Genomic DNA, 13,922 nt, shown 5'->3' on the forward strand with positions numbered 1-13,922 from the left:
GAATAACGACGACATCTTTACTCGTCCCTAAGCCTTGTGCACACTCATCACAGGCTTGAATGGCCGCCGTGCTGAACCACAGAGTGTGAGGCGAGGACAGATGGAGAGCCGCTGTCGTCCTTTGCTGTAAACAGGGCTCCTGTAAAGCTGTCTGAAGCAGTCTCAAGATGATATCGCCCACCTTTAACCGTCTTGGTTTGTCTCTCGAGGGAAGGAGTAGACCCCTCGTAACAGCCATGAGCGCTTTGGGATAGTGAGGGTCCCGTTGGGTCGGACACTGTCCTGCAGGGATGGTCTTCAGTCCTGTTGCCTGCTCTCCCTTTGAGCTCACACTGACACCGACAAGTCCAGAAAGACTGGTAGCGTGGTCTGCTCCTTGGACACGTTTCTGATTAAAAACACATTTATCCATATTATACATGCTGCAGGCGTCTCTACCTATCAGCTTACTCAACTGATTGGCATCTCCTTTTATATTTATAGAGCAGAGAGAAATTCTGACTTTTTTTTCTTCAGGCTCAAATATAGCCATAACCCCAAAATCTCCTCTAGAACATATAAGGTGTGATGTCATATCACTTGTAGAGAAATTTCTGGAATGCCTGAGATTGTTTCCTTTGCATGACTGTTGGGGAGGTGTGTTGTTGTTGGCTCTTGTAAGACCCATTTAAGGGGGACATTTCCTGGTTTTAATCAGGGTATTCCAACAAAAAAAAAACACAAAACAAAAACAAAATAAAATTCCAAAATGCCTGACAATTAATCTCCCATGGACATATATTTGCTCCCAGTACACCCTGTCTAATTGAAATCATGTGACAGACGGTGCAGTCTGAAAAAGGCAAAACCTATAAACAAGGTAGAGGAATTCTCTTTACAATTATCTTCAATTTTCTTGCTGAAGGCATAACTGGAACAAATGACTAAACAAAGCCAGAAATCCCACAGTTAACTGCTCACATTTCTATTAGGCATCCTTAGTGGGTTCAATGTTTTTAGATAAGGTTATTCATACCAAACAGCATGTGCTTCACCAAGTAGTTTACCATGGTAAAATGATCATTTAATTGAAAACAAATACCTTCTTTTACTAAGAGCTGGTTCACAGCTACATTTCAGAATTATATTTCTCATCTGAAGTTGTGAACAGTGTGTAGTAGTGCCTACAGTATGTAATAGAGCATAGACTTGGGATTTTTACATCATGTTCAAGTTAAACAAGCCCTAAATACAAAATCAATGTTAATGAGAATGAGGCATAGAACCTAAAACAACTATAGAGGTTGCAGATTCACATTTAGCTGTGTGATGTATGTACCGCTTTGCTTTTATACGTTAGAGGAATACGTTCAGCAGGGTTTCATATGCCTTCATCACAAAAGCACTAAAATGGATTGTCAGAGTAAATATTGTAATGTATGATGTTGTAATGTATGATGTGGGAAGATGATCCAAACTTAGATTAAATAATACTGTAATGACTCATAAGGACAGACATGATTAATGGATCACATTCATATGCTAAATAATGCTTTATCATTTTGCTCCCTTGATAAGAGAAGGCCATTTGCCACCATGAGAAAACACAGAAATGTAAAACGTCTAGGATAGAGTCGTAGAGCCAGACAGGCTACTCATCTTGGTCAAAGATAATGATGTATTGTATTTGGGTCTGAAGGCTCATCAATTAGACCACGTCACTGATGATACACGGTACTACAGACACAATATTAGTATTGTGCAAGACAGTAAACAATATTATGGAGTGTATTTCACTGTGGACGCCTTTGATACAAAGTCATATGGATGAAGTGGATTACTGTCCCATGTGGTATGGGTCTGTGTTGTCATGCTGTTATACTGATCTTGGACCACATATCTGGAGCACTTTTAGAAAAATGGGCTTGAAATATACTCTGGTCTTGCATCTCATTTTCATGGATCATGAAGAAAAATTGGATTCATGTTTATGATCTTAAATGGCTGAAAGGCACCAGAATACAAACGTTTGATTAATATCTGCCATTGTGATATTAATGCCACATAACTATATGTGTGCATTATTCCTAGAACTCATCAAATGTTATTATCCATTTTAATGGATTCTTTTGAGTAGGCACCCAGTGGTGATCTTTTATTTGTCCATGCCTTCATCGTTTCCAGCTGCTACACTTAGCCGAATGCTGAATGTGAATTGTTACAGTGCTCACAAATGAATGTGGCCCCCAGGAGAGCACTGTAGTTTTTTCACTGCTTAGCTAATTACAAGAAATTGCCTATTTACAATATTTAAAGCACTTGCGATATAAATCAGTATATAGAAATTCGAGAATAAGCAGGTGTGATTGTTTTAATTTGATATTTATGTGCCCATATGTGCCCATTACTATCAATGTTTTAACTCTGTCGGCGATACACACAATGCCTCCAAGTTTGCAGGTTTACACATTTTGGACTTTTTTACTGTTCTCTGTTTATTAATGATTTTACATTTTTCAAAGTTTACCAGTTTAGTTATTATTCAGTCCCTAGGTTTAACATTTTGTGGTATAACTCATGTTTGCAATTACAGCTATTGGCCGGCACAGGCCTCTGGAGTCACTCCACCATGCAGATCTTCTCCAAGTTGTCTAGGTTCTTTGGGCATCTCTTGTGGACTTTGATCTTTGACCTTTAGCACCTTCCACAAAATTTTCATTGGGTTAAGGACACACTGCAACACCTTGACAATCCTTGGTTTTCGTGGCCGTGTACTTGCGGTTATTGTCCTGTTGGAAAATTAAATGACGGACCATCTCAAGATCCTTGATGGAGGAGCGGAGGTTTTGGGCCAAAATCTCCAGGTAGAAAGTGCTAGTCATCGTCCCGTGGCATGATGCCTCCACCACTGTGCTTGACTGTAGGGATGGTATTCTTGGGGTCAAACGCAGTGCCATCCTCTCACCTAAACACCTCAGGTGTGGTTGGCAAAAAGAACTCCATATTGGTCTTATCAGACCAGAGAACTTTGAACCAGGCTGCATCAGAGTTCACCAAGTGGTCATGAGCAAACTTTAGACAGGCCTTGACATGACACTTTGAAAGTAAAGGCACCTTACGGGCTCCTCTGGAACAGAGACCATTAAGCTTGAATACATTACTTATGGTATTTATTGAAACCAATGTCTTCATTGCCATGAGATCTTCCCAGCACTCCCTCCTTGTTGTCCTTGGGTCGACCTTGACCTTTCAAACAAGCCTGGCCTCGGCACGGGAGGAGTCTTTGAAATGCACTGCAGGCCATGGAGAGTTAGTACTTCAAGAACCCTTCAATTTCTGGGTGGTGCTCCCAGCAGTGGAGGCAGATAGGTTGAGATTTTGTACTCCTTGCCAGACTTGTGACCCTCCACAATTTTGCCTCTGATGGCTTTGGAATGCTCCTTAGTCTTTCCCATGTTGACCATGTATGAGTGCTGTCCATTTGTTTGGAGAAGGGCTTTTATAGTCAGAAGAGGCGGGGAAAAAACAGGTAATTAATGCAAACATGTGGTGATTGTTGTTCTAAATACCTCAATTACTTCTCAATACTCAAGGGAACCAAACAGATGTCTGGTAGTTTGAGTGGATGAATAATAATTGACACTGTGGTAAAACTTTGAATATAAAAAAAATCAAATTTGAATTAATAAAACAGAGAAATAACATTCCTTTTTGCTGCAGTGTATCTCACATGTCCAGGCCCATCTACAGTCCAAATTTCAAAATGCTGAATTAAACTCTAAATGTATAAACCTGCAAGATCTGCTGGGGATTGAATACTACTTTCATTTGACTGTCTCCCAGTGTAAATTGAGATCAGTGATGGCTAAGTTACCTTGAGAAAGTAATCCGATTACTGATTACTCCTTTTAAAAGTAACTTAGTTACGTTACATATTACTTGATTTTAAAAGTAACTACGTTAGATTACAAGTTACTTTAGTAGTTACATTCAGCAGCAAAATAAATTTTTCCAATACTCACTTTATTGGCAGTGCATTTTTAACAGTAACAATGTATTGAAGCAGGTTCGGTAACCGAGGCAGAAACTGCTTAATCCAAAAATCCCGAGGAGGGAAACTTTATTGATGACGCAACCCTGGCGCGCGCAGGCTCCGCCCCCCAGTGTCACTTAAAGGGCAAGACTCGCCGTGAGGAGTAGGAGTCGCTACAGTATCTCCTGACATTACGTTTGTGTAGCTGCGCGGTATTATTTGTAAATTTATTTGTAAAGGTAATACAAGCGAACTGGCGTGGGTTTTCCGAAACGTTCGTAGCGCCAAGTACTTCGTAACCTCGTATGAAACGTACGAGGTTAAGAAGTACTTAGCGCTACGAACGTTTCGGGAAACCCACCCCAGTTCAGTCAGACAGCTTGTGAAACGAAATACCATTACAATTTCAAGCATTTTAAAGTAGGCGACGTTAGTCAAAATTCCAGCACTTTTCAAACGTGGAACACAAAGCAACATTAAAATTGGTCAGGTAAATGTTCCTTCCCCTGTTTTTGAGGGGTGTTTCTTTACGCTACCACACATCGTTAAGTGAGGACACTGCACAGAATGACTTGTAAAACGTGCTCGCGCTCTCACAGGGTCGCGCGCAGCGTGCGGAGTCGAGCGCTACGGTCAGACGCAAAAGTAGAACTGAGCCAAGAAGAAAGCAAAAATATATATATTTACTAGGGAAAATATAAATAGTAACGCACAGTTATTTGGATAAGTAACTTTAATCTGATTACTGGACTGGAAATAGTAGCGCGTTATATTACTCGTTACCGAAAAAAGTGGTAAGATTAGAGTAACGCGTTACTAAGTAACGCGTTACTGACATCACTGATTGAGATCATGGCACATGTTAGCAAACAGACAGAAATCCTGCATTACTGCACTTGTCCTGACATTCTTAACAAAGCCAACGTACTGATTTTGTGTTCAAGATCACTGTTGAAAAAGAAAGCAATACTGGTTGTGTATGATTCTAACACAGCTTAATGACTGCAGATTCCTAAGAAATTGCAATGAGTCAATTCATTCAGAGCAAGTTAGGAATTGGATCCTGTGACGCATCAGTGGATGACACATCAGATTTTACATAAACGTTCTCCATAAAAACCTATTTCAGCTTTTACAAGGATTTTTCTTGCTTCCTGTATGTAATAACTGATTAATGTTCTTGCTTGTATATTTTTTTTACATGTACAGGACTTAGGCCCAGAGCTGCAGGAGGTTAAACATATACAAAGTGACGTAGATCACACAGCTGCTATGGATTGAATGTAACATCAACATAACTTGGGCCCAGTCAGTACTCAGCCAGTATTGTCAGTGTCTCTGTAAATTACCTGCAACACAATCATCCTGTGCTCCATCAGCCACGGAGCTCACGCTGCCTGTGTCACACTCCCTGTGTCACACTCCCTGTGTGACGCTCCCTGTGTCACACTCCCTGTGTCACGCTCCCTGTGTCACGCTCCCTGTGTCACACTGCCTGTGTCACACTGCCTGTGTCACGCTGCCTGTGTCACGCTCCCTGTGTCACACTGCCTATGTCACGCTCCCTGTGTCATGCTCCCTGTGTCACACTGCCTGTGTCACGCTCCCTGTGTCACGCTCCCTGTGTCACACTGCCTGTGTCACGCTGCCTGTGTCATGCTCTCTGTGTCATGCTCCCTGTGTCACGCTCCCTGTGTCATGCTCCCTGTGTCACGCTCCCTGTGTCACGCTCCCTGTGTCACACTGCCTGTGTCATGCTCCCTGTGTCACACTGCCTGTGTCACACTGCCTGTGTCATGCTCCCTGTGTCATGCTCCCTGTGTCACACTGCCTGTGTCACGCTGCCTGTGTCACGCTCCCTGTGTCACGCTGCCTGTGTCACGCTCCCTGTGTCACACTCCCTGTGTCACACTGCCTGAGCTCACGCTCCCTGTGTCACACTGACTGTGTCACGCTCCCTGTGTCACACTGCCTGGGTCACGCTCCCTGTGTCATGCTCCCTGTGTCACACTGACTGTGTCATGCTGCCTGTGTCACGCTCCCTGTGTCACACTGCCTGTGTCACGCTCCCTGTGTCACGCTCCCTGTGTCACACTGCCTGTGTCACGCTGCCTGTGTCACGCTCCCTGTGTCACGCTGCCTGTGTCACGCTCCCTGTGTCACGCTGCACATGAGCTACACATTTACCAGAATTCCCCCTTTTTAAATGCTGCACAAGTTATGAATCTTCATCTCAACTTCATTTAAAACTGTAGGAGTTTTTGTTTTGAACTGGAATTTATATTGCTCATCAAGTTGGGATTCTTTCATTGTGCTGTGCGGTTAAAACATCTCATCCAAAGTACTAAAACACCATTTGCTGCTCTGGTGATCATCTCTTTGGCTGAACACTTGCCCTGTCAGACCCAGAGCACTTGAGATCATTTATAACGTGCTGTTGTTTTGGCGTGCCCCGCCCCTCCCCCAGGAAGTGTGTGCACAACGGCCCAGTCTCTGCACTGACTCCTCCTCCGAAGGGCTTTGAAAGCTCCGTGCTGACCTGGACAGCATCCAGTACCTCTCAAGAGGAAGAAGTATCTTGAACAAACACGTTAACAAAGAACATCTTGAAATGGGGAATGGATCCGGTCCAATATGCACTGTGTCACAGAAACGTCCCGTTGTGAAGGACAACAACACTTCACTTCAGTGTCTCGCACATCACGTTTACTCATTGTGTGTCTCATTACGTGTCTCTGTAAGTGTGAGCAGATAGGTGAGCATAGGGCTTTATGTAAATATGAGACTGCAATCCAAGAAAAATAGACTCTGTTAATGTGTGCTGATTTGAGTGTGATCAAGATGGCTGAAATGGTAGGCCAAAGTGATATCTTTTTGGTCTCAGGAACATAGTCATTGGCCTGGTTCATATCAGTACTTAACCCAAGGGCTGTTCTGTCTTATCCAATCACACGTAACACAAACTCTTTTTTCCCCCCCAGTTTGCCACATCAAACACTGGGCTTGTTTTAAATAACGATGTTCTCTGTGGTATGCAGTACCACCAGAGCCATTGAACAATGTGATGTTAACTGATAACATGATCTCACATAAAAGTATCTTTACTTTTTACATGATTTCTGTTATGTTTCCTGTCCAGGACCAGAGCTGTCTACTGGACGACAGGAGGCATTTGAAATATTCAGTCGTGATCACGAGGACCGTCTAACTATTGAGGATAACAAGACCATATTGAAACAGAGGTCACTTTTAGTTTACAGCACAGACACAATTTCATCTCGTGAAAGCATTTCCAAAACTATATATGGAATGTTTGCCATGTGGATGTTTCATATTTCTTCATAGGTATGCAGAAGCCAAGGCACTGGGGGAGCAGGTCAACCAAACCAGGAACAGAGTCAGTAAGTTATTTAGTTTATCATCACTGAACTGTCCCTCCAGCCATCCAGTTAGTAACAGGATAATAGGCGATACTTACCAACAGCGTACATTCCAGAGATATAAACCTCCGACTGCCAAGAACATTAGCATCATTAGCACCATTGTCTGGATGCAGGTCCAGAGATGGCCCCATGCTGTCTTTGCTCTGCTGCTAATGTGAAAACACACTACTGGCTAACAGTCTGTTTCACTTAGATGATTGGCCCCTCACCGGGGACCCGGTCTCCCCCGAGCAAAGTGCTGTCACTCAGCACATTCCAGTCTTGCTCTGGGACCCTGGAGATGCTGGAAGCCAGCTCAGCTCTCCGCCTGCCTCTTCCGCTCCGACAGAGTTTTACAGGCTGAAAGATGCTGCTTTACGACACACACACACACACACACACACACACACACACACACAACACACCTCTGTGCTTTTCCACTGCTGCTGCAGAATCTCTCCACCAGGTAGGTTCTCGTCGCCAGACTGCAGGCGCCCGCGGCCTGGCACCGTTCTCGCGGCCGGCAGACGCCAGGCACGACAGCAGGACGTCACAAGGTTGCTGCTGTGCCTGGTTTCTGCAGCCCGCACTGGATCGCTTTGACAGCACACCGAAGCATCTGCTGATGTTAGCATGATGGAAGCTTCCGTTCTCTCTATGATTTTTCTTCATGAAAAAGCTGAAAGTCATGTCAGCATAGGGATTGTCTTTGTCCAGCCAAATAATTACTGACTGCCCAATTATAAAATCGATCAGCTGAATTTTGTGTTACGATAATCTGCATATAAGACATTCTTAATACTACAAATCTGAATAGGCTTCAGACAACCAGATTGTCTGATATTTAGTGGTCTTTTAGTGCAGTTTTGTGACCCCTTCTGTTAAACTACAGCATCATACAGGCTATAACAACATCAGTGATGATGGAGTGGAGCCTGAATAGTGAAGCTTGAATTAAATGTCTCGTCATCAGGAGTGTCACCCCTCTACTGTCTAAATCAGGAGGGTCACCTCTCTACTGTCTAAATCAGGAGTGTCACCCCTCTACTGTCTAAATCAGGAGTGTCACCCCTCTACTGTCTCTACATCAGGAGTGTCACCCCTCTACTGTCTCTACATCAGGAGGGTCACCCCTCTACTGTCTCTACATCAGGAGGGTCACCCCTCTACCGTCTACATCAGGAGGGTCACCCCTCTACTGTCTCTACATTAGGAGGGTCACCCCTCTACTGTCTCTACATTAGGAGGGTCACCCCTCTACTGTCTCTACATTAGGAGGGTCACCCCTCTACTGTCCCTACATTAGGAGGGTCACCCCTCTACTGTCTCTACATCAGGAGGGTCACCCCTCTACTGTCCCTACATCAGGAGGGTCACCCCTCTACTGTCTCTACATCAGGAGGGTCACCCCTCTACTGTCTCTACATCAGGAGGGTCACCCCTCTACTGTCCCTACATCAGGAGGGTCACCCCTCTACTGTCTCTACATCAGGAGGGTCACCCCTCTACTGTCTCTACATCAGGAGGGTCACCCCTCTACTGTCTAAATCAGGAGGGTCACCCCACTACTGTCTACATCAGGAGGGTCACCCCTCTACTGTCCCTACATCAGGAGGGTCACCCCTCTACTGTCTCTACATCAGGAGGGTCACCCCTCTACTGTCTCTACATCAGGAGGGTCACCCCTCTACTGTCTAAATCAGGAGGGTCACCCCACTACTGTCTACATCAGGAGGGTCACCCCTCTACTGTCTCTACATCAGGAGGGTCACCCCTCTACTGTCTCTTCATCAGGAGGGTCACCCCTCTACTGTCTAAATCAGGAGGGTCACCCCACTACTGTCTCTTCATCAGGAGGGTCACCCCTCTACTGTCTCTACATCAGGAGGGTCACTCCTCTACTGTCTCTACATCAGGAGGGTCACCCCTCTACTGTCTCTTCATCAGGAGGGTCACCCCACTACTGTCTACATCAGGAGGGTCACCCCTCTACTGTCTCTACATCAGGAGGGTCACCCCTCTACTGTCTCTACATCAGGAGGGTCACCCCTCTACCGTCTAAATCAGGAGGGTCACCCCTCTACTGTCTAAATCAGGAGGGTCACCCCTCTACTGTCTCTACATCAGGAGTGTCACCCCTCTACTGTCTCTACATCAGGAGTGTCACCCCTCTACTGTCTACATCAGGAGGGTGACTCCTCTACTGTCTCTACATCAGGAGGGTCACCCACCAAATGCCAACTCTACACCCACCAAATACCCACTCTGCACCCACCAAATGCCCAGTCTGCACTGTCTGTGTGTGTTGTCTCTGCTGCACCCCCCTGCCGGTGTTTGCCTGTGGTACGGATCGGATTGAAATGAAATGGAGTGTCTCACCTCTGAGCAGAACTTGGACTTTTGGCCTTCTCCAAAAGAGTCACGCACGTGGTTTTTAGTTGCATTCACCCAGTGGACCCAGCCAGGCCCCAGTGGACACAGCCTGACACTTAAGAGGTGCTGCCGTCTGGGTGCTCTGCTGCCACTCATGAAGTCCAATATGTTTCTTGTGCTTCAGACCATCGAGAAACAGCTGGACAAGCACATTTTGATGCTACACATTCTGAGATGGATATTTATTTATTTATATCAGATTTATTGCTACACAATCAGAAGGTCCAAGAGAAGAAGTTTTGTAACAACCATTTTAAATGAGTCCCGGATTTCCCACAAAGATTACCATTACAAGTATCTGTAGGACCTAAACCAAAGTAGTTATGATGTGTGTCTTTGGGCACCGACCACACTGAGTATGTTAGTAGGAGTTTCCATCCATTGGATGTCCATCATTCAGCTTCTGTGGCCAATAGGATTTGAGCCTGCCAGTGAGATGTTTGTCCTTGGCCAGGATTTCAGTTCAGAACCCTGTCCTGTTGGACAAAGGGCATTATATCCCCTCTCTCATCTCCTTCCCTTAATTACACATGGATGAATATGTTTGTGGGAAGAGCCTGTGATGTATGTGGTCAGTTGGATTAGAAGTTGGATTAAAGTTGTTGAAGAGTGACCGTGGTCCCCAATAGTCTTACCAGATGTGTGAGGATTTATGTAGCCCTGTCCCACATACAGCATCTGCTATCCTCCTTCATCCTCTGTTCCCTGCAACAGCCAGCCTCTCCAGCCTGTAACTGTGGCCCACGCTCCTGGAACCGTGGACCTGCACCCAGATGGATCCGGAGGAATACAAATACCATCAGCATGTTTGGGGTATTAGAGTTGCATGTATGGGGCCATCTCTGACCTCGACAGTCTCATTGGTTCAGTATAGTTCTGTTTCCTTTTATTTGTGCATGGGGAATGGCTGTAAACACCTCTGTGGGACATAGCCGTACTTTAGAGAGGCAGTGCGTTTGTGTTCAACTATTATATCCTTGTGTTTATTGTTAGTGGCTCAAATCCCATGCTTTGAACTCATATCTAAATGTACTCCTGGAGTATCATTGTGGTTTTGTATTGGAATTTGTCTATTGCATGAACGTTGTCAACAGCATGTAAGAATGGTAGCTTGAATATATTATTATTCTGTCACACACACTGGCACTTTCAGCGAGTGAGGCTGTCAGACTGCTTCTTGAGCACGTTCTCTGTAATATTCTGTGACCTGAGTTGGTAGCGTTCCCTCTGCTGCCAGAGAATCACGAAGGGATGATGTCACTCTCTGCTCCAACAATTCAGACACTGGTGGTTTCTGTTGTGTTTTCATGAATTAGGGTGACTGCGGAAAAGAGAATTTGAGGAGCATATTTGTGGGCAAGGCGGCGCCTCTCTGCTCACGTGTGTCCAATTAACGATGAATCCATGTGCTCATCAAATCAGTACTTACTGCCACCACAGTCTAACTTCCACTTACTGTACACTTCAGGATTCCAGAGAAGTGGATAGAAAATAATTCAGTGGAATATACTTGCCAAGATCTCTTTTTCCTGAAGAGGCTTAGCCTGCCTAAGCTTAAAGCTTTTACATTTTTCTCAAAATAGCCATTGACTAAAATCAGAGTGGAAGGGGTCATTCATACAATACTGAACAACACTGTCCATCATGTTCACTGAAGTGAAAATAGTCCTGCTGTTGTTGAAAAACATGGGAAATCTGTCCAAAGTAAATTAATACTTTGCCTATGATCTGTCCCAATAAATAACCCATTTAAATGCTAAGTGAAGCCTTTATTGTAATACTTACACCTGCTTGGCCATCCGGGTTTTAAGTTACAATCTCTTGGACACAAGAGGATGGACAATTTAGGAGCCCTTGGACACTGTTTAGACATTATTTAGAGTATATCATTTACCTAGGTCTACTTACAGGTTCAGGAGATCTACTTAAAGGAGTATAACCCACAAACTAATAAACAAACCAACCAACCCTGTGGTGGCTTACTTTGAAAGCTAGTAGAGAACAGTTTGATTTTCTCATTGATAACATAGTATTAGGATTTTTGAGGAAAATATTAATTCATGTGTAATTTGCTATAAAGTAGGATATTTTAGCCAACAGAAAGCAAATAAATATCTTGGTGAGTCTAAAAAATCCCCGTACAAGTAAATTAATACAAAAATAAGGTGCTGCTTATACCTTTATCATGTTTTCAGGCTGTGTGAAATGTAGCCATGTTAGTAGACTCAATGTTAGTGCAGTCAAATTCTTGACTATGAATTTGTGCCACTGGTTTTATATAAGCTCCAGTCCACAGGAATCTCAGATTAACTGTCATGGCTCTTTGATGGAAACCAGACATTCGCACATATGGAAACATCATGTGACACATACATGTGTATGGAATGAATCCATGTAATATTATAGTGAAAGCCCAGGCGTTCTTGGAGAAGAAAACCATTAGTACCTGCAGTAGTCCATGTTGGACTATGCCACACATGCCATTGCTGAACACTTAAACTGGAGATTCCTGTGGATCCGGCTTTACCGAATTAGTGTTTGGGGAACGTGAATGGCAGACACAAGTGTGATTAGAAGAGGTGCCACACTCCATGGACTGTATGAGATCAGTTTCCACCAACACATAGATCATGATGCCACCATCGTCCCACACAAACCAACGTTTCTTTTCATTATCACTGAAATGCAAAAGCCTCAAGAAAGTATTGAAGCATTTCGCTTTTTTACTTTGGCAGCCTATTTGGTCTCGATAGAGCCAAGAAGCCTTTTTTAATGCCCCTTTTTGGATCTCAGTCCTTGCTTTGCTAAGATTAGTCCTTGTCCTCATGTCTTTATAGGGGAGAACCCTACAGGCACCGCTCACACAGCTGGTAGTTCTCCATCTGCAGTACTGCTTCTTCTCCAGGCTTTCATCTGGCCCGTGTGCTTTCTCATTCTCTTAGCATAGGCAGGTCAGACAGGGGTCAAACCACTCAGAGGTGCTGCTAAGTGTTTCTTAATCCTGTTACTTTATGAGGGCTAGTTATGGCCGGGCAGCCTATGCTGATCACCCGGGGCTTTGGCCAAGCTACCTGGTCTGTGCTGCTTGAGTGTGGCCTGGGTTCACTGTCCTCTAACACAAGCACGTCTGAATCAAGCCAGGGGGTCGAGGCTGGATGTGATCACTTTTTTCCTGATATCTACTACAGTACCTTCAGTAGACGTTTGTGTGTTGTTGCCCAGCTGTTTATGCGTTCTTTATCGTAAAGCGCTTTTACTGAGTGTCAGCCCATCTTTAGCCGCTCTGGTTGTCAGCGCTGTCTATTTAGTGGCCTTGTTACCATGTGGCTTCCTCATCAACACCACCTGAACAGTGTGAAGGAGCCATTACACAAACCCAGATGAAGCAGTGATATATGGTCACGGCTTCAGTAGCAAACGCTGAGTGTCATGTTGGCTGAAGGTTTTTTTTTTTTTCCCTCCCCCTAAGGATGAAAAGTGTTTGTGCAACAGCAGAATCCTGACGAGGGAAATGCCTTTTTCGTTTGGCGTCTGTGCGCTCGGATATTCAGAACCTTATCCAGCAGATCTTGCCATGGATATTACTTTACCGCAGACGCAAACGGGTCGGCTGACGTGCTGCCTGATATCAGAATCCCACATGTCACACAATATTTCACCTCTCGCTCATCCTTGGAGACGAGCAGGGGAGCACCACAGACAGCAAGGCGACTACCTGTGGCGGACATTTGCACCACGGGTCATGGGGGACCATCTTTGGTGATTTTCTTTACATCCCACCATCATTTCACTCCTTCACCACCCCCCCGTTTCCCCTTACTGTTTCAAATCATCCAGCAAATCCATTCGCTGCAGTTCTAGAGACAGGCCCGGCTGTCCTTCACGCCCGGCTCTAATTGCTCTTTTCGGATTAATTCTGCTGCAGTGACAGTCATCATACCACTGCTGGTGGCTGCAAAGTGAATCAAAATCTTCAAGTTAAGCAGTTTTTAATGAGTAGGTGCCATTGATAAGTTATCTGTAGACCAAAAACCTCACAACCTTGCAATGAACCT

At 44.6% G+C, this 13,922-nt stretch overlaps 1 protein-coding gene across 6 annotated transcripts in view; it reads left to right on the forward strand.

Annotated features, from left to right (window-relative positions):
* The window catches only part of kif6 (kinesin family member 6), a 70,032-nt gene that overhangs the window by 38,826 nt on the left and 17,284 nt on the right, over positions 1–13,922 (forward strand). For 5 of the 6 annotated variants that reach the window (XR_013121809.1, XM_076977816.1, XM_076977813.1 and 2 more), the window contains exons 14-15: positions 7,152–7,254; positions 7,358–7,413. Coding sequence is in view for 5 of the 6 variants with exons in the window: in XM_076977816.1 (XP_076833931.1) it covers positions 7,152–7,254; positions 7,358–7,413 (159 nt within the window). In the remaining variant the exon portion in view is untranslated. Of the gene's footprint in view, positions 1–7,151; positions 7,255–7,357; positions 7,414–7,648; positions 8,589–13,922 lie in introns of those variants that run through there. The other variant, XM_076977817.1, reaches the window with a different exon arrangement.

The sequence above is a fragment of the Brachyhypopomus gauderio genome, chromosome 17, assembly GCF_052324685.1.
Source record: "Brachyhypopomus gauderio isolate BG-103 chromosome 17, BGAUD_0.2, whole genome shotgun sequence".
Classification (NCBI taxonomy): Eukaryota; Metazoa; Chordata; class Actinopteri; order Gymnotiformes; family Hypopomidae; genus Brachyhypopomus; species Brachyhypopomus gauderio.